The sequence below is a fragment of the Bubalus bubalis genome, chromosome 19 (assembly GCF_019923935.1).
Source record: "Bubalus bubalis isolate 160015118507 breed Murrah chromosome 19, NDDB_SH_1, whole genome shotgun sequence".
NCBI lineage: Eukaryota > Metazoa > Chordata > Mammalia > Artiodactyla > Bovidae > Bubalus > Bubalus bubalis.
Window position 1 is genome coordinate 61,882,398 of NC_059175.1, and position 27,446 is coordinate 61,909,843.

Sequence of the window (27,446 nt, forward strand, 5' to 3'; positions counted from 1 at the left end):
TCGGTCACTTTTCCAGCTTCACCAAGGTTATTGTTCCAGTTCATTCTAAATCCATCAGACGTCGTCAAGCTGATGACACTTTCATGTTCATTAATGACCCTGCTCCAGGTGCTTGTGTGTGCCATCTTGGAAATGGAAACATCACTGGAGCCAGATGCCATGGAGAACAAAAGCCTCTCTGACTTATTTTGAGTGTATCTGGGTTTCTAGCTCGTATTTCAGTCATTCAGAATCAGGTTCCCGTTGAAAGAAATGTATCTTTATACCCATCGATCTTGTAGGTGTTCTGTCACACCACTTCCCTATTAGTTATATAATTAGTGAACCTGTATAATTAGGTGCACTTCATTATTAAAATTGTTTTTAAGTGTTTCAAGGAAGGCTACAGGTGATGATTATATGATAATGGTTCATGTTTGGTAGCTTCTGTGCACTTTTTAAACCAAACCTTTAACGTAAGTGAAAGAAAAAAAAAATCTTTTTTGTTAGGGACTCTCCAAAATTCAAAGAGGTCTTCTGTATTTACAGTCCTTCTTCATTAACTTGGCTATGTAATAAAAAGGGAAGCACTAAGTGGGCATTAATTCTCTTATTTGTGTTTGATTTTATGTATGGGATAATTTGTGCACTCCTTTGGATCTGTACAAGCTGTCTTCAATTTTCAAAGATTGTTTGCAAGAAAGAATCTTACCATTGAAATATATTTTCCATGGAAACAGTGGTTTATAAGGAGACCAGTCTCCCCAGGACAGCTCAGATAAGGCTCATTAACTCAAAATGTCCCTGAACAAGAGCAAGTGGGTGAAATTGCAGCAGTGGGTGAACAGTATTATAATATTCTGTCTCTTTGTATTCATGAGGAAAGGCGAAAAGTGCTCCAGTAGGAATTCCGGGATCTCCTCTCCAGCACTCTGCTTAGAAGGCACATTCCCTGTACCTTCCCTGTGGGTTTTGGGAGTGAGCACCACCCTTACTACAAGCCATACTGTCTGGGGCAGGGGCTCAAGGAAAATAGGGACAGATGAAAGGAAAGCTGTAACATCTGTGAGACTCCATTGTGCAGACCAGATGAAGGAGCGTAGGTGATGAGGGTCAAAACCTGGATTCTAGGAGGTTGGAAAATAAAAAGGTGTGAGGACCAGGAGGTCAGCTCTGTGTCACCCTTGCATCCCATTAAAGTCCCCAGACCTCACAGGATTTTGTAACCCCATCTTGGTGGCCAGATGATTCTGAAACCATACAACTTGACATCTGTCAAAGAAAGGAACTATTTCGGTGAAATATGTCCACTCTGCCCTTGATTCTGGATGGTTCACAACATTATACTGTGTACAGATTATAATCCAAAAAGAAAGGATTATTTCCATTGGGTATTACCAAGCAAGCAGAGATGTTGGAGGCATTTAACAAGGATCTATATATATAATAAAATCTGACATGCAAAAATATATAAAAATAGAAGTTGGTGTGCCAGCATCTATCTGTATTGCAGACAAGTGTGGCAGGTGTAATGGGCGATCTTGCCTCTTCAAAGAGTAATGCCTCCCTTCAGACCCATCTGTCATTAATATCAGAAAGGCCACGGCTATGGAACTGTATGGGAACAAAAGAACTAAGAAATGTTTCCAATAAATATAGGCAAAGATTCAGATAAAAAACATTACCAGAGATATTGAGACATAATGAACCAAAGACTGGTAGTCTCCAGTGGATATTAGTGATATCAGGCTTTAAGTAGAATAAGAATTAATCAGAGGTAGTAGCCATGCAGCCTAAGGCTTTTGTCTCTACTCCAAGACTATGTCCCTCTGACCTGGGTAAAAACATGGTGTACAAGGCTTACCCCAATGGGTAGAATTCTCTGTATTACCTCCAACCCGGTCATTGATCCTGAAGAGAGCTGATATAGATAGATGATGCTAACTTGGATTGATCTGTGGCCATGCCCCAAATCAAATGGGACCAAGTATCTTTTTGGATCAAACAACAAGTGATACTGTGATTTGAGGAGTCTTCTTCGAGAGGACCTCCACATTTCTTAGTTTTACAATTAGTTGAAGATGTCCAAGAGGAAGTCAGGGCACTCTTGATTAACTTACCATGAAAGAGGCTAGTGGATTCTGTGGTTAAGCTGGTGCAGACAGCCATGAGAAGATGTGGAATCACAGGCCACAGAAAGGCTAGACAAAATGGGGTAGGGCAGCCAAGGACAGATTAGATTCAGGAGGTATTTCAATGGTCGTTAAAAAAAGAAATGGAGAAACAGTTGTTCTATAGGTTATATTGGCTTCCTCTTGCTGCTGTCACAAATTCCTGCCAGGGGGTGGGGAGGCTGGGCTACCCTTGGAACACTCTAGTGAGACAGTTGAGGCCACAAGCTGTGGCTTGTTTGAGTGGCAAGAGTCTGGGAAACCGTATTATCTGGGCTTAGTCAATGTAATTTTACCTGGCCATTGTACTAAAAAAATTAAAGATCATTTGGAAAGAGAAATGGTAAGATAGTTGCTCAGAAACAAAGGGTGATTTTTCATACTCAGTGGTCTAGACATACCACATATGCAGGCTGCTGTGAGTTCACACTCCCATAACATACTTGGGGAGTGGGTGTGTAACTGCTGTGAGTTCACATACCCATAACACACACACACACACACACACTTTTTTAACACCATGTTAAAAATGGTGGCATAGTCCACTTGTGATTATGTAAACTGAGTGAAAGCCCTTGGCCAACCAAGGTCCAACATGTTCAAAGCTAAAACAATATAGATTTTCCAGAGAGGTGCTGGTGGTATCTATATTAGCGAAGGAGGTGCTAGGAACTGGTCCCTGGCTCCCAATACCTCTTTATACAAAGGACCTACTTGACCAAAGGAGTCAGCTTTTCTTCGTTGGCTTTATAGATTACCAGGGTCTAAATAGAGTGTTCTCCCTATGGCTTTGACATTATCCAATATGGTTCAGGCTAACAAGACAATTCAATGGGCACCAGGGAGTTTCAGTGCTACCATCAGTCTGTGCAACTCTTTTTTTCCCCCAATTTCGATTTCTGAGAAAAAGCCAATCTCAATTGACCTTCACTCAAGAGATCATACATTTTATTGTCACATTTCTCATACAAGGATATGTTAATTCCCTTACCCATGCCCAAAATTCCTGTCAGGGACTTGCATTTACTGAGGATAAAAGATACTCTGATATATGACTTCGATGATGTAATGATTGTCAGGCCTATAAAAGAGCAGGCCAACAGAATTGGAACTAGGGTGACTCATGACACAGTGAAGCGGGCCTCTAAATTACAGAATTACGAGGAGTGACCCAATAGGGAATATTTGAAGAGTCAGGAATATTTTTCAACAGATGAAAAATAGTCCCCTGAGGCCACCCTGAAATGAGTAAGAAACATAATATTTGGTAGAACTCCTGGGGTCCTGGGGAAAATCATATCTCATATTTGGGGATATTATCATATTCCATTAGGAAAGAAGGAAAAAGAGTTGCTTTTGAAAATCATCCCAACAACAAAATCTCCCTAATGTCTTCAGTGGATAAGAGTATTGAGTATAAGCTCAGATGGCTAAAATCTGGTCTTTACACAAACAGTGATAAATACCCAATGAGGCTGGAGTTTCTGGCAAAATCCAGTAGGGGCATCAGAAGGACAACCTTAAGGTTTTGAATGCACTGGCTTCCACACACCACCTTTAGATAGTTGCTTTGTAAGAGGGTGTCAGTGACTTGCTACTGAACACTAATAGAGTTGCTTTTATCTCTGAGGGACATCTGAGGCCTGAAATTCCTGTTAAACCTTGGGAAAAAATGCTGACATAAGAAAGGGCCTCTTCAAACACTCTCTAGTGGAAGGATTTGATCAAGGACCTCTAAATTTGGTTATATCAAAGGTGTCCACTCAATGGAAGAGCAGAATTCCTTAGCACTGGATTCCCTGCTTTATCTCTTTTTTAATCCTCTTCAATAGAGCAATCATGGGCACAGGCTATGATTCCTTATCAGAACAAGTCCAGCAGGAACAGGACTTGAAGACAAGAGCACTAAAGCAATGGAGGAGGAACACTTTGGGAAGGCTTCCTCCTTCCAACCTAGTTTTAAAAAAACATAGTGCTTACAGGACAAAAACCAAAACACCAGAGTTCATCTTCCTGGTTGGCCATGTTGTGTTCTTATAAGTGATCATCTGAAAAGATACAATTTTATAGTGGGTCATTCATTACTCATTTAGACAGGGTCGACCATCCAGCATGCAACCTGCCCCATTAGGAAGACTTTTTCTGTCCTTCCTCAATGAAGTTATCTGAAGAGAGGATCATGTAACACTGACTGGTGGAAAGCAGCCAATGAGTTAGCCACTGAGTCATGAAATTGGGTAGAGAGTGAAGAAGCCCTATCCTTGGTACTTCTTTATACAGAAATATACGAGACTGCCTTGGTCCTTCCAGGCTTAAATTTGTCCATGTGATCGAGATACACCTTAGCCAAAGAATAAGCCCTGGTGGTTGGCCAGGAGATCATATGTTGAACCTCACTGTACAGACAGTAACTTTGGCATTGGAAACAGATGGACAGAGCAGCTCTGTGCTACCCACAAGTGGGCTGATAGAAGCAGTGAAGCCTGAAGGGCTGCTCATGAACACGTGATAGATCGACAATACATCAACAATAGATTGACTGAGTCCACCTATGTATAGGCTTCCTATTGCTGCTGTAACAAATTGTTAATACCACTGAGTTAGTGCTCTGTGTCAGTTGCTCAGTCCTGTCCAACTCTTTGCAACCCCATGAACTGTAGCCCACCAGACTCTTCTGTCCATGGGATTTCCCAGGCAAGAATACTGGGGTGGGTTGCCATTCCCTTCTCCAGGGGATCTTCCTGACCCAGGAATCACACCCAGATCTCCTGCATTGCAGTCATTAAAACTTAGTGCTTTAATAGAACATAACTTTATTATCTAACAGCTCTGGAATTCAGAAGGCCAAACTTGGTCTTACTGGGCTTAAATCCAGGTGTGTGTTTGTTTCTGGAGGCTTCTCACATTCCTTGGTTTATGGCCACTTCGATCTTCAAGGACACTGGTCTTTCTCAACGCTGCCATCTTCCTGATTCTCTTTTATTTCCCTCTTCCTTTATGTAAAAGAACTTCATGAAGACACTGAGCCCACCGAGACAACCCATTTAAATTCTTTAAGGTCCGCTGATCAGCAGCCTTAATTTAAGGTCAGCTGATCAGCAACCTTAATTCCGTCTGCAACCTTCATTCCCCTTTGCCCTGGAGTGTACAATTTGTAGGCTTCATGGATTAGAATATGGACATCTTTGGGGTGGGATAGTGGCATTATTCTGCCTATATAACATATTAGAGCAAAGAAACCCTGGGAAGTCACACCTCTGACTAAAGTTTGCCTGGTCACCTCCTGCTCTGTGGAGCTCTCCACTTACAGATAAGATTCTGGATTCCCACTAACATGGATTTTCCCTGTGACTAGGTTGGCTTTATCACGTCACTTTCATCCCGATGGCCACAAGGTCTTGAAAGCAAGTGCATTATTAATATGATGTTGTTGTCCAGTCACTGAGTCGTGTCTGACTCTTTGTGACCCTGTGGACTGCAGTACTCCAGGTTTCCTTGTCCTTTACTATTTCCTGGAGTTTGCTCAAATTCATGTCCATTGAGTTGTTGATGCTATCTAACCATCTCATCCTCTGCCCCCCTCTTCCGCTTTTGCTTTCACTCTTTCCCAGCATCAGGGTCTTTTCCAATGAGTCAGCTTTTCACATCAGGTGGCCAAAATATTAGAGATTTAGCTTCAGCATCAGTCCTTCCAGTGAATATTCAGGGTCAACTTCCTGAATTAGGACTGACTGATTTGATCTTGCAGTCCAGGGGACTTTCAAGAGTCATATGTTGAGCAGGTGCCAGATCTTGTTGTGAAAATTCCCTTCGAAATATTTTAATATTTCTTAATTTTGTCATTCAAACTTGCCAGATCCCCACCCCTGTAAGTATGAATATCTATATTAATAAATATTTCACAGTTTTTCATATTATCTCTCAGAATTTCCAAAGCTAACATTTCCCCCATTTTTGCTAGTTTTCCAGTCTCTGGATTTAATTTTTCTGCAATAAGTACAGTGAGAAATGAATCAATAGATGATAATTTGTTTTGCAATTTAGATTTTTCCATTTTAGCGTCTTAAGCCCTGAAGAGTGACAGCAGAATGTGAAGATTTTGAATTATGAAAAATCTTCCTTATTGTTCTGACTTTTATCTGTCTCTTTACCATTTAGCCCAAGTTCATCGAATGGAAATTGGATATTCAATCATGGGCCTGAGTGTAGTACACTATTTCACATGCTTTTTTATATTGTTTTTACATTAAAGAAAACAAGAAATCTGCATGTCTATAATTAGCTAATATATTCAGCATTGGCTCCTATAAACAAGACACAGGTGTATGTAGCACAGAAGCATTTTATCCATAGTGTCGCCTTTTACTTGTGGGGAAAAGTGCTCTCACTCAGTGAAGTGAAAAGATAAGGTTATAAGAAAAATATTTTTTAAATGTGCATAACGTATGCTGGACAAATGTCATATTCACAGTCGGATCGTATTCTAAGGTACTAAGCTCTCTTCTTAGGCACTGGAAGTCTTTGCTCCTGAGTAATACTAGTTTGCTTGGCACATGACATTTCTCCTGAAGGATGGACTGTGAAAATTGGGCTTTATTTCAAAATTTCAAAGTTCATGGCTGAAACTGCATTCTGTCAAAATTATATGGATTACCTGTGTGCCAAGTACCTCTCTCGGCCCTGGGGATTCAGTGTTGAACAAATCAGGTGAGATCTCTGCTCTCACTGACATACCTTTGTGGGTGGGAGTAGGGCAGAAAATCAGCCTACAAGAATATGAAATGTACTGGGCGATGAATGAGAGTGAAGGAGGAACCTAGAGAAGGGAAGGTGGACCAAGAGAGGAGGGATGGGGAAGGGCTGGATGTGTTGTTTTTGATGGTTTATCAGGTTGAGTGGATTCTGACTACTGGGTGTGCAAAATTTTAAAGCAAAGCTGAATTCTCCCTTAAGTCCTGGCTTCATTATTAGTGCTCCAAATCTACCAGCCCATTAAAAACTGAGAGAGTATATAGCCATCACTTTCCTTCTGGTCTGGAAAAAGAAAAATGTATGCAATAGCACACATAATTCACTGGAAAATTCTTAAAGAATTAAAATTGCAAACCAAAGTATTTATATATCTAGCATGTTTTAAATGCATAATTAGAAAGTCAAAAATGAATAAGACATAAAACTTTTTTTAACCCGGTATTTTATATGTTCAAGATTTTTTAAAACAAGTATTGATAAACTATGCAATGAGCTAAAAGCTGAAAATAGAGTAAAATCAGAACACTGCTTTATTTCAAATTGGTATTCTAGTCATTTCGGTTCAGTTCAGTTCAGTCACTCAGTTTTGTCAGACTCTTTGCAACCCCATGGACTTCAGCACACCAAGCTTCCCTGACCATCACCAACTCCCAGAGCTTGCTCAAACTCATGTCCATTGAGTTGCCATCCAACAATCTCATCTTCTGTCATCCCCTTCTCCTCCTGCCTTCAATCTTTCCCAGCATCAGAGTCTTTTCCAAGGAGTCAGTTCTTCGCACCAATACTTTGGTGGCCTAAGTATTGGAGTTTCAGCTTCAGCGTCAATCTTTCCAATGAATATTCAGGATTAATTTCCTTTATGATTGACTGGTTTGATCTTCTTGCTGTCCAAGGGACTCCCAAGAGTCTTCTCCATCACCACAGTTCAAAAGCGTCATTTAATCTGGTATATCCCAGGAATGAAGATCTTTGGACTGAAATTATTAATTTAGAGAAATGTTCTCGATCTCTGTGGCTTTTATTTATTAGAAAGTAGAATGCCTACTGAGTAAGTCCTTTGAACTCACAATTGATAAGTTAAAAAAAAAAAACAAGAAAAATCAATGCTATGAAATTTAAATGGTAATAAAATAATTGAGAGAACTGAATTCATCTCATGTTGGTGGGAGAAATGAAGGGAGACATATCTGAATGGCTTTCCCTTGTAAATATATACATACAGATATAGCTTAGAAATATTATGGATTCGATTCCAGACCACCACAATAAATTGTGTATCAAAGTAAAGCAAGTCACATAAGTTTTTTTGTTTGTTTTATATATAAAAATTATATTTATACTATAATCTAGTCTAGTAAAGATGAAATAACATTATACTTAAAAAAGCAATGACCATACCTTAATTAAAAAATAATTTATTGCTAAAAAGTGCTAGCCAGTGTGTAAGTCTTCAGCAAGTCATAAGCTTTTTGCAATGGATCATTGATCAGAAATCACCATAACAGATACCATAATAATAAAAAAGTTTGAGATTTTGCAAGAATTACCAAAATGTGGCATAGAGACATGAAGTGAGCAAATGCTGTGGGAAAAATAGTGCCTGCAGACTTGCTCAACACAGGGTTGCCACAAACTTTCAATTCATGAAAGACAATATCTAAGAAGCACAGTAAACTGAAGTATTGATGCAATAAAATGAGGTTTGCTTGTAGGTATGTGTGTATATATCTGTGTGTACTTATTTGCTTATACATATATATTTATTGGTACCTATATTTATTATGAGTCTTCCCTGGTGGCTCAGGGGTAGAGTGCCCACCTGCCAATACAGGAGACATTGATTTGATCCCTGGGCAAGGAAGATCCTCTGGAAAAGGAAATAGCAACCCACTCCAGTATTCTTGCCTGAGAAATCCCATGGACAGAGGAGCCTGGCGGGCTACAGTCCATGGAGTTGCAGAAGAGTCATAACTTAATGACTAAATGACAATATGTGTTAATATCATTATGTGTGTAATACAACATATATGTATATAACATTATAGACATAGGTGTGATTTCGTACTACCACCTTAAAAAAATTATTAGGACAGTTGTCATGCTGCCAGAATTTCTGAGATAGCCATTCATGTGATGCCTAGAATAGAGTCTGTTTCTTCATTAAGGATGACACACGGGTTCAGGCTGCATGACGTTGCACTTGATGGGATTTCTTAGTACATAATTTTTAAAATTTCAAAGGTCACAGATGCTCCAGACAAGTATGTTTTCTTATTACACCAAGATCCAAGTGTCATATAAATGTTCTGCTTGGGCTGATGAACAAAATGAAGGGTGAGGAACACTGAATCCATTGAGCAGTATCATTGAATCACTGGTATTTCAACATGCCACATTGCAGACGTATTTCCCTGGTAACAGCTTTCTTTGTGTTCAAGAGAAACAAGAGAGGAAATGAACTTGACATGTTCCGGTTTGTGGATTCTCAAAAGAGCCAGTCCCAGTGGTTGAACCTGAAGGATGGGGAGCGTGCAGTTTTGCCTTTTACTCCACGTCTGGGAGCCTGGTCCTGCACTCTGGTTCTGGGTGCAGAGCTAACTGGAGAATTGTAAGATGGGTTTTCCCAGTTACCTTGTTGGCACACAGAGCACCGGGCTAGCAAAATAAGAAGATCATAGTTAATTTAAACAAACGATGAGATGCGGGAAATCGAGCATGCCTGTTACACTATATATTCCCAGAAAGGGGGTCAGAAGATGTTTGGTAACCAGGATATACCTCTGCGTAATCCATAAGGCCTTTTTGATGCTATCAAGTTAATTCTCTTACCTCATCACCAAAACTTCCTATGCACCCTCTGCTCAAAAAGCATGAGTGGGTCTCCAGATCGTAGCACTTCAACGTTTCCTTGTTCAGTGGTTTTTCTGTGCCAGGCCCATGCCTGGCCCTTTGTCTGAATCCCAGCACTTCCTGTGTCCCACCTCTGGGAGGTGCTGTCTGTAGACACATGTCCCTCTCCTTGCCTCCCATACTCCTCACCTCCCACTGCTGAGCCCTCTTCATGGCCATCATCCATCCATGTAAGCTGCAGGAATTCTGGACTGTTGGCCACAGAAACTTCCTACAAACGTGTAGGTGTGTGTTAGTCGCGCAGGTGTGTCTGACTCTGCAACCCCATGGACTATAGCCCACCCGGTTCCTCTGTCCGTGAAATTCTCTAGGCAAGATTACTGAAGTGGGTTGCCATTTCCTCCTCCAGGGTATCATCCCATTCCAATGAGGTCTCCTGCATTGCAGGTGGATTCTTCACGTCTGAGCCACCAGGGAAGCCCCCTACAAGCGTCCCATTCCCTTAAAGTCAGTGATTTAAAAATAAAACTCACAAGTCTTATATTCTGACTTCATAAAGTATCCAAGTCTGATCATAAAATAATAGTTATAATAACCATCCCACACTCCTAGTCTTTGAGTAAATTTAAGGGCTAAGGAGATGTACCACCATCTAACACACTGATGCCAACTCTTCACCTACAACCTTACTGTAGCTTGTCACCCACTTTATAAGCGTGGACTTCCCCAAGCATTTTAGAATTTAGTCATGCTCTGCACTGTATAGTCCTGTCCAGGGATACTGGTTTCATGCCCTTCCCAGTCTCCTTGGGAAGTGGAGTGGGGGGATTACTTCTGGAAGAAATAACAGCTGCATTGATTTTTAGAAATTTAAAACTGGCAAACTATACAGTGTGACAGTCTTTAAATAAGCTCGTTAAGTCAGCGTCATTCCCATCTTCTTCAGAGTACATCCAATTCCCTAGTAGCCAAAAGCCCCCAGATCCTGCCCTGGAGTGACACAACCCAGCTGTCCCCCCAGTCTCCTCTCTCCTCCTCTCTACTCCAGCCACGCTAGTCTCCTTGCCCTTCCTTGGGGATCGGCCATCACTGCCTCACGTTTCTGGTCTCTGCTCAGATGTTTCCTGGTCATGGTACCCTGATGGGCCCTGTACAATGCCTTCCTGCATGCTCTATCCTATTTCTCTTTCCCTATTTTCTAGATGGTTCTTATCACCAGGGAAGACCTGGGTTTTGAGGGGCTTAAAGTTTCTACAATTTGATGGATCTTCTTTAAGAATCAAGATTATAACTAGAAAATTGCTTGATCTAACTTGAGCTAAAGCTGCCTCTGTATTTCACTACTGACATGATCCCATAGCTTCTTTGCTGGCTTCTTGAATTTCTGATTCCTCTACATATATGTGGGCTACAGTAGGGAAAGAGTAGGCATCAGTGTATTGCATGGTGGTACATCTTCTTGTACCCAAAATTTGGGGGTACAAATTTACCCAAATATTAGGGGGATTGTTATTATTATTACTATTATATATGCACAGATACACCTCCGAGTCCAGCACCTGAACACACCATGCATTCCATAACCATTAGTCAAAGGGGGACTGTCCAATCTGTACAACAATGGAAACTTTGGGCATAGTATCTGTGGGCTTCCTATAGTCACATCCTGAGAGCTTTTGACAATTTTTAACTAGTTGTTATACATCTGCTTTACACAGGTGTGTGTTTTCAACATTTATGTACATTCATCTAAAATTCTCTTTTGAAATGCTGAACAGTGTCTGAATTTAGCACTGTCACTCACAATATGTTGGATTCAGTTCAGTTTGGAACAAAACAAGGGAGACTTTTATTGGAGGCATTCTTTGTAATTGTCACTCCTTAGTGATTTTGTGATTTTGTATCCTGTGTCTGCAAGGATAACTCAGAACTTATGTCAGGTAATGGAAACCCTTAGGCATATTTGGAACAAGTTGAATGTGTCTGAATGGTATCTTTAGGAAAGAAATGGGTGGAATCACATAAAATTCTTGCTCGTGAAAAAAAAGAAAAGAGAGAACCTTTCCTGAGTGCTCTTGCAGAATAATGTTGAAACTCACAGCTATTCTGAGTGCCCAGGAGTGTTTGTGGAGGACGCCAGCTCCCAGCCTCCAGATGGACAACTCTGAGACCCCTTTTGACCTCCTTCCCGCTTCATTGGTGGCTGCAAGGTTTTCAATAGAGAACCCCACTGCCAGCTTTTCGTCTATTTAGACTATTTCATTCTGCTATTGGGGAACATCTAGGAAACTTCTCTGCTCATGATCGCAGTTAACAAGAGGGGAAATTTAAAGGCCAGGGACCCTGGTATATGTAATTTATTTGCAATTATTCGGGTGCTCTTTTTTTCTTCTTAAAGTATCCTGTAAAATGTATCGTTAAGTATAGTAATGATTCACATTCAAACCAAAAGAAAGGGCTTTACCCTCTTGCCTTTATCTCTTTAAATGATAGGATCATGATGGTGATGAGAATGTGAAAGTTCAAACTGCTCTAAAATAGATCTTTTCAGTGATTTTGATGCAAAATGGTGTTCTTTAACCAGAGATATGAACCTTTCACTAATATGTAACTAGTACAATGTCAGTTACTTCTCTTAAAATTGAGGGTAGTAGAAAAGGAAAAAACTGTTCAGATTCTCCCCTTCCAGATGTTCATTTTGTTATCTGCTCATGCGGTTACTCTTAGATGGTCTTTAGGTAAAGTTCAATGGGGTGGGAACTGGACTTGGAAATATGCCCAGGGTGACAAAAAGAGTAGGAACATGGGGGCCTTTTGGATTAGAAAAATAAGGGTAATTAAATAACAGTAATAATGTATTTCTAGATTTCTTTATCCATTCCATGTCAGTTTAAAAAACCAAAGAACTTTGTGCTAGACACAGAGATAAAACCAAAACGCCTACATATCCCTCCCTCTGGCACGAGTAGCATCTGGGAAAATCTACATGAAACTAGAACCTTCTGATTATATGTTTTGACACTGGTCACCTTTTTTATGTTTATTAGAGCTAATTTGTTAATAAAACCAAAACATAGTCCTTCTCTCTTTTGGCCTAATAATTCTGATTCAGAAAAAAAAAATTCTCTTTTTCCAAGAATTGGTATCACCTCAAAATTGTTTGAATGCCTTTTTTTTCTGGTCCGTTAAGTTACTATAACAGGAAAAATAAAAATTGCATTTTTGTTCTTTTTAAAATACAGCATAATTAATTCATTGTACTTGCCCTGGAAATATATCTAGCAAAATATCACACTTTGATGTTACTTTTGATGCAACAATAATGATGCAACACATTTTGATACATGACGAGTATAATTCACACAGTTCACTTTAGAACACGTGAACTGTTCTAAATAATGATGCAACACATTTCGATACTACTTTTCACATGACCAGTGTAATTCACACAGTTCACTTTAGAACAAGTATATCCCTTATAATCTTAGTAGTGGTATATTAGATTGGACTAATGACATATTTGACAATATTGTTTATACACAATGAAATTGATGAAGTTATGTATTTGAGTTGCATGCCTTTCACTAATTGTATCATATATTATACGAGTGTATTATTAAGTCATATATTGACCAGGCAATAAGTCAGTTAAGAAGATCCTTTAACAAGTTGATACAGTGTGTAGTTCCTTGGCAGATCATATTTACTGAGCTCATTGGTAAGCAATTCATATTTGAGATTTCATTTAACCCTGAAAACAACCCTATGAGACAGGTTCACATTTTGTTTATGTCTTGAAGACATTTAAGTAACTTGCCACTGGGGACACAGGTTTTACGAGAAGGAGGAATGATATGAACCCACTTGCTCCAACTTCAAAGCTAGCACCACCAAACACGGACATAGACCCTCTTTCTAATACATAATTTATAAAGAAGCACAATCCATCTTGGCTTACCTCTTGAATGGAGAAAGTAGATCAATTCCTACAACTGCAGAGAGAGGTGTATTTTCTCTCAAAATTCTCAAAAATAGTTTCTACTATAAGACTAAGCAAGATATTGGCCTTGAAGAATTGTATTTCTGTTTTACTCAAAGGCAAGTGCCTGTCCATGCATCAACTCAAATTATACACAAACCCTGCTTGTTTAACTAACTGTAATATAAAGACCAGGGTGGAGCTCATTGAAGTAAAATATGTATTAATATTTTACAAACTGTTCAGCTCAGATGCTCAGTCGTGTCCGACTCTTTGCGACCCCATGAATCGCAGCACGCCAGGCCTCCCTGTCCATCACCAACTCCCGGAGTTCACTCAGACTCATGTCCATCGAGTCAGTGATGCAATCCAGCCATCTCATCCTCTGTCGTCCCCTTCTCCTCCTGCCCCCAATCCCTCCCAGCATCAGAGTCTTTTCCAATGAGGGTCAGCTCTTTGCATCAGGTGGCCAAAGTATTGGAGTTTCAGCTTCAGCATCAGTCCTTCCAATGAACACCCAGGACTGATCTCCTTTAGGATGGACTGGTTGGACCTCCTTGCAGTCCAAGGGACTCTCAAGAGTCTTCTCCAACACCACAGTTCAAAAGCATCAATTCTTTGGCACTCAGCTTTCTTCACAGTCCAACTCTCACATCCATACATGACCACTGGAAAAACCATAGCCTTGACTAGATGAACCTTTGTTGGCAAAGTGATGTCTCTGCTTTTGAATATGCTATCTAGGTTGGTCATAACTTTTATTCCAAGGAGCAAGCGTCTTTTAATTTCATAGCTGAAGTCACCATCTGCAGTGATTTTGGAACCCAAAAAAATAAAGTCTGACACTGTTTTCATTGTTTCCCCATCTATTTCCCATGAAGTGATGGGACCAGATGCCATGATCTTCGTTTTCTGAATGTTGAGCTTTAAGCCAATTTTTTCACTCTCCACTTTCACTTTCATCAAGAGGCTCTTTAGTTCCTCTTCACTTTCTGCCATAAGGGTCGTGTCATCTGCATATCTGAGCTTATTGATATTTCTCCCAGCAATCTGGATTCCAGCTTGTGCTTCTTCCAGCCCAGCATTTCTCATGATGTACTCTGCATATAAGTTAAATAAGCAGGCTGACAATATACAGCCTTGATGTACTCCTTTTCCTATTTAGAACCAGTCTGTTGTTCCATGTCCAGTTCTAACTGTTGCTTCCTGACCTGCATACAGATTTCTCAAGAGGCAGGTCAGGTGGTCTGGCATTCCCATCTCTTTCAGAATTTTCCACAGTTGATTGTGATCCACACAGTCAAAGGCTTTGGCATAGTCAATAAAGCAGAAATAGATGTTTTTCTGGAACTCTCTTGCTTTTTCGATGATCCAGCGGATGTTGGCAATTTGATCTCTGGTTCCTCTGCCTTTTGCAGCTTGAACATCTGGAAGTTCACGGTTCAGGTATTGCTGAAGCCTCGCTTGGAGAATTTTAAGCATTACCTTACTAGCATGTGAGATGAGTGCAATTGTGCGGTAGTTTGAGCATTCTTTGGCATTGCCTTTCTTAGGGATTGGAATGAAAACTGACCTTTTCCAGTCCTGTGACCACTGCTGAGTTTTCCAAATTTGCTGGCATATTGAGTGCAGCACTTTCACAGCATCATCTTTTAGGATTTGAAATAGCTCAACTGGAATCCATCACCTCCACTAACTTTGCTCATAGTGATGTTTTCTAAGGCCCACTTGACTTCACGTTCCAGGATGTCTGGCTCTAGGTGAGTGAAAACACCATCGTGATTATCTGGGTCATGAAGATCTTTTTTGTACAGTTCTTCTGTGTATTCTTGCCACTTCTTCTTAATATCTTCTGCTTCTGTTAGGTCCATACCATTTCTGTCCTTTATCGAGCCCATCTTTGCATGAAATGTTCCCTTGGTATCTCTGATTTTCTTGAAGAGATTTCAGGTCTTTCCCATTCTGTTGTTTCCCTCTATTCACATTGATCTCTGAGGAAGGTTTCTTATCTCTCTGTCCTTTTCTTTGGAACTCTGCATTCAAATGGGAGTATCTTTCCTTTTCTCCTTTGCTTTTTGCTTCTCTTCTTTTCACAGCTATTTGTAAGGCCTCCCCAGACAGCCATTTTGCTTTTTTGCATTTCTTTTCCATGGGGATGGTCTTGATCCCTGTCTCCTGTACCGTGTCACTAACCTCTGTCCATAGTTCATCAGGCAGTCTGTCTATCAGATCTAGTCCCTTAAATCTATTTCTCCCTTCCACTGTATAATCATAAGATATTTGATCTAGGTCATACCTGAATGGTCTAATGCTTTTCCCTACTTTCTTCAATTTAAGTCTGAATTTGGCAGTAAGGAGTTCATGATCTGAGCCACAGTCAGCTCCTGGCCTTGTTTTTACTGACTGTATAGAGCTTCTCCATCTTTGGCTGCAAAGAATATAATCAATCTGATTTCAGTGTTGACCATCTGGTGATGTCCATGTGTAGAGTCTTCTCTTGTGTTGTTGGAAGAGGGTGTTTGCTATGACCAGTGTGTTCTCTTGGCAAAACTCTATTAGCCTTTGACCTGCTTCATTCTGTACTCCAAGGCCAAATTTGCCTGTTACTACAGGTGTTTCTTGACTTCGTGCTTTTGCATTCCAGTCCTCTATAATGAAAAGGACATCTTTTGGGGGTGTTAGTTCTAAAAGGTCTTGTAGGTCTTCATAGAACCGTTCAACTTCAGCTTCTTCAGTGCTACTGGTTGGAGCATAGGCTTGGATTACTGTGATATTGAATGGTTTGCCTTGGAAACGAACAGAGATCATTCTGTCACTTTTGAGATTGTATCCAAGTACTGCATTTTGGACTCTTTTGTTGACCATGATGGCTACTCCATTTCTTCTGAGAGATTCCTGCCCACAGTAGTAGATATAATGGTCATCTGAGTTTAATTCACCCATTCCAGTCCATTTTAGTTTGCTGATTCCTAGAATGTCAACATTCACTCTTGCCATCTGTTTGACCACTTCCAATTTGCCTTGATTCATGGACTTAACATACCAGGTTCTTATGCAATATTGCTCTTTACAGCATAAGACCTTGCTTCTATCACCAGTCACATCCACAACTGCGTGTTGTTTTTGCTTTGGCTCCATCCCTTCATTCTTTCTGGAGTTATTTCTCCACTGATCACCAGTAGCATATTGGGCACCTACCGACCTGGGGAGTTCCTCTTTCAGTATCCTATCATTTTGACTTTTCATACTGTTTATGGGGTTCTCAAGGCAAGAATACTGAAGTGGTTGGCCATTCCCTTTTCCAGTGGACCACAATCTGTCAGACCTTTCGACCATGACCCATCTGTCTTGGGTGGCCCCACATGGCATGGCTTAGTTTCATTGAGTTAGACAAGGCTGTCATCCGTGTGATCATATTGGCTAGTTTTCTGTGATTATGGTTTCAGTGTGTCTGCCCTCTGATGCCCTCTCACAACACCTACCATCTTACTTGAGTTTCTCTTACCTTGGATGTGGGGTATCTCTTCACGGCTGCTCCAGCAAATAGCAGCCGCTGCTCCTTACCTTGGACGAGGTGTATCTCCTAATGGCTGCCCCTCCTGACCTCAGACGTGGGGTAGCTCTTCTCGGCCACCACACCTGACCTCGGATGTGGGGTAGCTCCTCTCAGCCGCTTCTACGCCGTCGCAGCCTGGCACTCTGAGTCACTGCCCCTGACCTTGGGTGAGGGGTAGCTCCCCTCGGCCACACTTTTTACAAATGGACAACCTTGTAATTTCTGGTGAGGTTCAGTTACATCTGGTTAAGCCTCTGGTTTCAGATCCACAAACTTTGTATCTTCCAGTAGCTTTTTAAGCAGAGAAAGTTAATTTTTCTACGTTCATAAGGAATATAAACAACTGTATCTATTAATTTTTTTTTTCTAACCAAAGCCATTGAAAGTAACAGTTAATCGGAATTTTACCAAAGTCACAAAGTCCATAGGATTTGTTTTTAGGCAGCTTTCTATAAACCCGTTCTCAGACATTACGACTTGATCATAAATGTCAAGGGCCAGAGGAATTACTGTGTTGGTTGTCCTGCAGACTAGTATTAAAATTTACTTTGCATCTCAGATCCAGCTTAGTCTCTCTTAGCACTAAACCAGAAGCACAATTGGCACTCGTGGGTAAAGAACCCACCAGCCAGTACAGGAGACATCAGAGACTGGGATTCCAGTCCTGGGTCAGGAAGATCCTCTGGAGGCGGGTATGGCAACCCACTCTAGAATTCCTGCCTGGAGAACCCCATGGACAGAGGAGCCTGGCAGACTACAGTCCACGGGGTCACAAAGAGTCAGACACAACTGAAGCGACTGAGCATGCACACGGAAGCCCAAAGATACATCCATTTTGCATCCAATGGACTAGATCCCAGAGAGGCAGAGAAATGTATGCCCAGGTCCTGACCTGTTGCAGGTCCTTATCTCACCAACTAGTAGGTTAACAAAAGACTACTCCAGCCTCTTTTAATTCTAGCTCCAAATTCCTCTCCCTTTTAAATGCAGAGTAGGTGAGCACTTCCTTTTGTTGTCATGAACACTTAGAGCCCATGCTCTAAGGGTCTTGGAATCCTCAAAGCAATTTTTCTTTTTAAATTTATTTATTTTTAATTGGAGGATAATTGTTCTACCCTGTTATGTTGGTTTCTGGCATACATCCACATGAATCAACCATAGATATGTCAACTAAAAAAGATGCCCAACTTGAGAGTTGCGAAGTAAGTTTGATTTGGGGCAAAATGAGGACTGCAGCCCTGGAGACAGTGCTTCGGGTAGCTTAGAGAGACTGCTCCAAAGAGGCAGTGGGGGAAGGTCAATCTCTATGTGACCTTAGATATTTTGGTGATCTTGGTGAAGGGGAAGGTCAATGCAATCACATGCTTCTTTTACAAAAGGTTTTCTGCTGGTCTTGAGGAACTCATGTCACCATGAAGGGATTTAGTGCTTTTCTAGATATGGAGAAATGCGCAGATTGGGATCCTGAAATCAGTTCCTGAAAATATCCAACTATCTAATAAAGACCTGCTCCATCAGATTCCCTGGAGCACAGAGTGGCTCACTCCACCCTGAAGTCCCTCAGGGGATGTTGAAGGTTGGCAACTGCAGAAGCACAGGGTTGGTTCAGCCTGCACAGAGGCAGGTGACGGATGCCCTTGTTCAGTCGCTGGCAATGCCCTTGGCAAGTGCCCATTTCTAGTAGCCAGGTATACACATGTCCCCTCCCTCTTGAACCTCCCTCCCCGCCCACCCCATCCCACCCTCCAGGCCGTCACAGAGCACCAGGCTGAGCTCCTGGCATCAGACAGCAAGTTCCCATTAGCTGGCTCGTTTACACGTAGTAACCTGTATGTTTCAGCGCCATGCTCTCAGTTCGTCCCACCCTCTCCTTCCCCCGCTGTGTCCATAAGTCTGTCCTCTGTGTCTCTTTTCTTGCCCTGCAAATAGTACCATTTTTCTATATTCCATATATGTGTAATATATATATGGAACAAATATATATATATATGAAATATATATAATATAAAACAAATATGATTGTTGTTTTTTCTTTCTGAATTATATCACTCTGTATGTGATCACAGGCTCTAGGTTCATTCAGTTCTAGTGAGGTGGATGAACCTAGAGCCTGTTATACAGAGGGAAGGCATGCAGAAAGCAACTTGTAAAAGTCTTTTTCTCCATGAAGACAGGTACCTCCCTTGAGGAATTCTGTCCCCTGTTAACTTTTCAACCCCCTATAATCATCATCATCATTAAAGTTTTATTAAGCCTGTCATGAGTGTACAACTGCTGCTTTACTTGGATGTGTTCTAAATTATTCATTGATGATGATGCCAGTTTAATGATAATAGTGAATTCATTTGGTAAATATAGTTTATTCTCAATAAATGCAGATAAAGCTTGGAGTACTAGAGCCATTAAATGGTGAGGCCTGATTTTTCTTGCAATGAGTGATGTTGTGTTACTTGCATTTTCCTTGTATTTAATTTAATTGCCCAGCCATTCGTTTCCTGAATTAAAAGGGTTGTATATATTCTGCATCATCATGGAAGGGCAAGGAAGAAAACCACATCCTACTCCTGGATGATGTTTAGATAATTGTAGTCCCAGAGTTTAGAGACACGTGTACCCCAATGTTCATCACAGCACTGTTTACAATAGCCAGGACATAGAAGCAACCTAGATGTCCATCAGCAGATGAATGGATAAGAAAGCTGTGGTACATATACACAATGGAATATTACTCAGCTATTAAAAAGAATGCATTTGAATCGGTTCTAATGAGGTGGATGAAACGAGCCTATTATACAGAGTGAAGTAAGTCAGAAAGAAAAACACCATTACAGTATATTAACACACATATACGGAATTTATAAAGATGGTAACAATGACCCTATATGTGAGACAGCAAAAGAGACACAGATGTAAAGAACAGACTTTTGGACTCTGTGGGAGAAGGTGAGGGTGGGATGATTTGAGAGAATAGCACTGAAACATGTATATTATCATATGTGAAATAGATCTCCAGTCCGGGTTCGATGCATGAGACAGGGTGCTCAGGGCTGGTGCACTGGGATGACCCTGAGGGATGGGATGGGGAGGGACGTGGGAGGGGGGTTCAGAATGGGGGACACATGTATACCCATGGCTGATTCATGTCAATGTATGGAAAAAACCACTATAATATTGTAAAGTAATTAGCCTCCAATTAAAAAAAAAAAATGAAAAGAACAGCACAAAATTCAAAGAAAAATAAATAAAAATTCTTTAAACAGTGGATTGTATGGCAAAAGTGTATAAGCTCTTTGCATTCTTCCCTGGTGCAAACTGAGTGAACTTTTACTGATTCTTTGCACATGCCTCCCAGTTTTACTCCCCAAGAGACTATCTGCTGCTGCTGCTGCTAAGTCACTTCAGTTGTGTCCGACTCTGTGCAACCCCATAGACGGCAGCCCACCAAGCCCCCGTCCCTGAGATTCTCCAGGCAAGGACACTGGAGTGGGTTGCCATTTCCTTCTCCAGTGCGTGAAAATGAAAAGTGAAAGTGAAGTTGCTTAGTCGTGTCCGACTTGTAGCAACCCCATGGACTGCAGCCTACCAGGCTCCTCCATCCACGGGATTTTCCAGGCAAGAGTACTGGAGTGGGGTGCCATTGCCTTCTCCAAAGAGACTATGTACATTAGGCTTAAGAAGGTTCTCTTTGTAAACAACATAAAATGGCAGACAGCAGGGTATAGTTTTGCTTCGTTTGATTGGTTAATTCATTTTTATTTCCTCTGTGTATAGGCTTCATCAGCTTCCATTTTCCTTATTTCTTATGCACTGCTCTCTCCATCTAAATTCCTGAAGTTCACAGCTAAGCAGAAAAATAAATGTGAGCTATTGACATAGGAACTAACGTGGACTATGTATCAAAGAATTGTTTAATAAAACAAATATAAGATCATCTAATTAGGTTGTACATGAAAAGCACTTCCCAGTCATTCCCTGTCAAGTTCAGGAAAAGTGGGAGTTGTGAGATTTGTTCAGTCCAGGTTCATTTCAAGCTATTGTTGCCCTATATGTATTGCATTATTGATAGTTTTTTGTTTCAATGATTTATGTTAATGTAAATAAATTGGAATCACACAGTCAGAATGGAAAGAGAAAGAAACACAACATTAAGATACAATTGCAGTCTCATAGGGGCTTCCCCAGTGGCTCAGCAGTAAAAAACCTGCTTGCCAGTGCAGGAGAGGTGCAGGGGATGTGCGTTGGATCCCTGGGTCAGGAAGATCCCCTGGAGGAGGGCATGGCAACCCACGCTAGTATTCTTGCCTGGAGAATCCCTTGGAAAGAGGAGCCTGGCGGGCTACAGTCCGTGGGTCGCAAAGAATCAGGATACGACTGAGCAGCTAAACATGCACGCAGTCTAGTATTAACAGGGTGGCCAAGACGCAGAACACTGACAGCTGCCAGCGATGGTGAGCGCGTGGAGAGGCAGAAGCGCTCATCCAAATGCAGAATGATACAGACACTTTGGAAGACAATTTGGTGGTTTCTTACAAAACTAAACATCTTCTCACTGTCCAACGCTGCAACAGCTCTCCTTGGTATTTACCCAAAGAAGTTGAAAATTTATGTCCGCACAGAAATTTGCACACAGCAGCTTTTACAGCAACTTTCTTCCTAATTGCCAAAACTCAGAAGCAGCCAACGTGTCTTTTAGTAGGTGAGTAGATCAATACATTACATCTAGATGGTGAAATACTATTCATTACTGAAAAGAAATGAGCTATCAAGCCATGAAAAGACATGGGGGAATCTTAAATGTGTGGACTGGGTGAAAGAAGCCAGTCTGAAAAAAGACTACTTACTGGATGATCCCAACTCTATGACATTCTGGAAAAGGCAAAACCATGGACACCATAAAAACATCAGCGATTTATCCAGGGGTTAGGGAGGAGGGGTGATGGGGGCAGGGATGAGCAGGCAGAGCAAAGAGGACTTTTAGGGCAGTGAAATTATTCTGTGTGGTACTGTAATGGTAGACACGTGTTGTTATACTTTTGTCAAGACCTGCACAACACCCAAGAGTGAACCCTAGTGTAAACTCTGTACTTTGGGTGATAATGGTGTATCAGTGTAGGCTCACAGGTTGTAACGGACGTATGGCTCTTGGGGGATGGTGATAATGGAGGAGGCATGCCCATATAAGGACAGGGGTATATGGAAAACCTCTGTTCTTTCTGCCGGATTTTGTTGTGAACATAAAACTGCTCTATTGTAAAGTAATTAGCCTCCAATTAAAATAAGTAAATTTAAATTTAAAAAAATAAAATTAAAAAAGAGAAGGAAACCAATATATGATAAGCACTGTAGCATTCTTTCATTCATCTGATACATGTTTATTGGCTCACTACCATATGGCCGGCATCCTTCTAGTGGATTTGATATTCTTATATCTCATGCATAGTGGATATAATATTATGTAGTATTTTGTTGACTTTGTTTCAGTAATATTAAACCTGGATTCCCTTTAAGATTTGGCTTGTGAGGAATTCTGTGTGATGATGAAGGGAGGAAGAAGAAAGGATATATTGGTCTCAAATGATACTGACTGGACCCAAACCAGGGCCTCACCTATTGGATGTGAAGTGACTGATGGGGAGAATTATAGAAAAACAGATCTCTGGCCATTTAGTGAGAGAGGAGGTAAAGGTGTCTTTTCAAAGAAGAGACTTTCCCCTGATCATCTTTTGAAAAGAGTTGTACTGTCTTAATGTTTGCAGTGTGTTTGTTTGGAGCCTTATGAGAGTTTAAGGTTGGAAACAAAAAGAAACCAGGGAAATTAGATGCCAGGACAAGTGGAAGGGAGAGAGGACCCAGAAGAAAAGCAGAAGAGAAGTAAAGAGGGCAGCATGCAGACCCATCCACCCCACCCAGATGTCCTGCAGGGAATGAAGACCCTGCAAGAAAATTGAAAGTCTGCCCCGTGGCTCCTTTTCTGGTCCTGCTGGGAGCAGAGTGGATCTGGGAGGAGGCAGAACCAAGTACCATCACATTTCACATGTGTGAACATTATCTCTGACTGATGTTTGGCTTCAGAAAGCTGAAGTAGGGTTCTCTCTTACTGGATAGTATTCAACCCCGAGAAAAGTTTGTTTTTGTTGTTGTTGTTTTTAGTATTGATGATCCAGTGACCCTCAAAATAAGAGCAAATGAAAAAGTTTATCATCTTACTTGCGTTGCTCTAATTAGATTAAAATAGAATTTAAGATTTCATTATACATTTGGATATATGGCATTAATTAGGGTCACACTGAAAACATCATTGTCTCATGATATCATTAAGAATTGATATTACCTTCACTTTGAATTCATTTTCCCTTTTAAATCTTTAGAAGAACATTTTAATAGGTTAATTCATGAAGTTATATGAATGGGAAAGTAAGGAATCTTAACTATAATATACAGACTAACTAAGGTAGAGAGAGAGATAGGTTTTCTATTACTGTTTACTTTATACATAAGCATTCAGTGAACTGTATGAATGGCTCTATTACCTCTTTTACAATAGCTTCATCATTATTAAAATAGTTAAACCTAGATAATTTGTAAAGTACACACATTCAAAGACACACACATCAATAAAATGACATTCATAGTTTAACCTTTTCATACAAATGGGAATAAATGGGTGTTTTAAAGCTCAGATGTATGTATGGGACACACGTATATAGTGATAGGTTTCATCTCTCTTGAAATCTATAAATATTTATCAGATAAACAGAAAGCCAAGCAGGACCAGGGTAAAACTGTAAGTTGGGAGAAGTTGTTTTATGAACTTTTCTTAGTTTATTGTGATTGACCCAGTGGTCTTTTTAGCCACTTCTCCCCGTGCTGGCACCGCCACAGACTAGGGCACCTCAGGGGCATAGGTTCCTGTCTCTCCAGCCCTGGCCCCCCTGAGGCAGAGGCGGGGTGGCGGGGGGAGGAGGGTAGCGGGCCTGCGGTCGTCTCCTCTGTCCTTGGTCCTGATCTCACTGGTAGTGCAATCCCACACTCGTGTTTTCTAAGTTAGGAACTTCGAGTTCATGGATTCTGGGAGGATTTCAGCTTTTTCTGTTTTCATTTGGTTGATGGATAGAAATAACTCCTCCGGGCATATTCTGAATCATGAGATGGTCCACCTTGTGTGTGAGATGCACGCCTTCATTTTTTGTAAACTGGTTTCAAAAGAGATGCATTGGCCCCTTGGAGGCATTCTGAGATGTTCGCAAGTGTTGTTTTGTTGTTTTTTTTTTTTTTCCTTCAAGGAAGAATATTATTCCCTCTTTCAAAGCTGATATCAGCTCACTTGACAAAAAATGTGCTGTAACAAGTAATGCATGCTCCCCCCGCCATTTATTCAGATACTTATCAAGCTTCTATGATGTGCCTGGCATTGCGCTTGGCCTAGGGATGGGGATCCATCAACGAACAAAGCAAAGAGACTTGCCTTTCAAGAATGTACATTCTAGCAGAAGATGGACAATCACAAGAAACATAATAAAGAAGTTAGGGCCCAGCAGGACTATGAAAGATTCTGTAATAGATTAAGGTGAAAAAAGCCTGCTAGGTTAGGGAGGTGGTGTGGTTTACATGGCAATTTTAAATAGTGTGGTTGGAGTAGCCTTGTAGACAGCATGGCATTTGAGAAGCTTTGAACGAGTCCAGGGATCTAGCCCTGTGTCCCTGCTCATCTGTGGGATGAATGAGTTTTTTATAATCAGAAAACTAAGTAGGAGGACTTCCCAGGTGGTCCAGCAGCTAAGACTCCGTGCTTCCACTGCAGGGGACGTGAGTTTGCTCGCTGGTCAGGAAACTAAGGCCCCCACATGCTGCTTGGTGCAGCCAAAAATTAAAAAAAGAAAGAAAGCCAAATAGGAAAGGTGCCAGATTATATCCATTCATGCCAGATTAGAACTCTTTGACCATTAAGGGATATTGAAGTTAAAAAAGAAAATTTAAGTGAGTTGTATGCATTCTTTTTCCAAATGCAGCAATATTCAAATACAGCTCTGCCAATGAAAACTCCCTGAAATGGTCTGTATTGTTAACTAGACAGTTTGTTTGCAGTTCAGATTTTAAAATGGGTCTAGAAATTAGACAAGGAGCTTCCCAGGTGGCGATAGTGGTAAAGAACCCACCTGCCAATGCAGGAGACATAAAAGACGCGGGCTCAGTCCCTGGGTCGGGAAGATCCCCTGGAGGAAGGAATGGCAATCTACTCCAGTAATCTTGCCTCAAGAATCCCATGGACAGAGGATCCTGGCAGGCTACAGTCCATGGGGTCGCAAAGAGTTGGACATGACTTAGTGACTTAGAGACTTAGCAGCAGCAGCCAAGAGAAGACCCATCTAGAAACATATTGCAAAGTATTTTCTTCATTTACTCATTAAAACATTTTCTTTGATTAGAAAACCACCCAGATTCAATGTTATTTTTTGTTATTAGGCAAATGCCTAAGTTAAGCAGAACATACTTTAGTCCTAGTGTGTAGGACGAGTGTCATTGTGAGTGACGTTCTTATTTTCCAGGTCTTCTCAGATGAATAGCCTTGTATGACTTCTGCTTTCTCATTTGGCTTCCGGTTCCTTGGGAAGGTTGGGAGCATCTCCCTTTCCCGCATAATTTTCACATTGTGTACATCAATCCTGCGGCCCTTTAGGACAGTGGTTACATTTCATAAGTCTTAGGAGGGAGGTCCTTTTGCCCATCTGTCTGCTTCATGCCCTGAGTATGTAGCATATTTTTATAGAGAGAACACCCATTAGGAGGTTAAAATCATCTTTTCAAAATTCTACGACTTGAAAGGAAATGCGTTTGAATTTTTATCAGGAGGATATGAAAATAAGTAAAAGCAATAGAATCTAAAGAGAAGAATAATTTGTTTTCTTTTCCCTTTGCCAAAGGCCTTCCGTTCAGTGCAGTGAATTGTAGCAATGACCTCATAAGAAAAACCCATTGGAGTTTAAGTAGTAAAACCTTCCCTTCTCCTTCACTTCTTCAGATAAGGAGACAAGGGGGCATCCAGCTCCTGGTGGACTTGCTGGACCATCGGATGACTGAAGTCCACCGGAGTGCCTGTGGCGCCTTGAGAAACTTGGTGTACGGGAAGGCCAACGATGACAACAAAATCGCCCTGAAGAACTGTGGCGGGATCCCAGCCCTGGTGCGGCTGCTCCGCAAGACCACCGACTTGGAGATCCGGGAGCTGGTCACAGGTCAGAATTCTTAGTAACAGCATGGCTGTTGCTCACGATGAATTTCCTATCATCCTGCATGGTAGCGATGTGCTAACCAAGTGTTATGGTCCTGGCCTGTCCAAGGGCTAATCACACCAGCCATCCTGGGAATAAATATGTGCATGTTTGCAAATGACAGACTTAAGTAAAAGGATATCAGATGTCATGCGAGTAGATTCGTCATGTTAAATAATTAGCATCCAATAAACATGACCCTCCTAAGATTCTTTGACGGCCTTTCAGTCTTTGTCACTTGGTTAAGTGTTGACACCTTAAAATACCCTGAGTCATCATTAGAATGACTTTAATCATAAGTGGTGAAAGGCCAAGGAGTTGAGTTATTGGTAGTAAGTTATATAATACTGTGCTTAGCAGCAGAGAGCTTATTGTCCTTAACAGTTAATTTCTTGAATAAAATATTGATGCTTAGTAAAAGCCCCCAATTTATATAATATTACAGGTTAAGCAGTTTTCTTTCTAAAGTGATCATGAAAGAAAGCCTTATCCATGAGCATGGGACTTTTGAGTTTCAAGAAATGAACATAAGTATGATAACTATACTACCTTATAAAGCCATTGGATTAATCCATGGGATTATGCAGAGCCTTTAACACATACCTTCGTGGAATATGTATTGATATAGGAAACATTAGTCGTTTACTATTGCCTCTCACTTTTTAAATGTGAAGTTTTACTTGTTGAGGGGTCTAAGGTTATTAGTGACCTCAGTATGGAATTTCAAATCACTCTTCTCATTATACTGGGTTGGCCAAAAAGTTCTTCCAGGTTTTTATATATTGAGTTTTATGTATATTCTGTAAGATGTTACAGAAAAACTTGAACAAACTTTTTGGCCTACCTGGTATATAATATATATATGTTATGTATGCAGTATACATATTGCT

General features: G+C 40.9%; 1 protein-coding gene across 4 annotated transcripts in view; it reads left to right on the forward strand.

Annotated features, from left to right (window-relative positions):
• The window catches only part of CTNND2 (catenin delta 2), a 1,127,175-nt gene that overhangs the window by 851,944 nt on the left and 247,785 nt on the right, over positions 1 to 27,446 (forward strand). For all 4 annotated transcript variants that reach the window (XM_025270807.3, XM_025270808.3, XM_044932646.2 and 1 more), the window contains one exon: positions 26,307 to 26,520. In XM_025270807.3, coding sequence (XP_025126592.1) covers positions 26,307 to 26,520 — 214 coding nt within the window. The remainder of the gene's footprint in view (positions 1 to 26,306; positions 26,521 to 27,446) is intronic.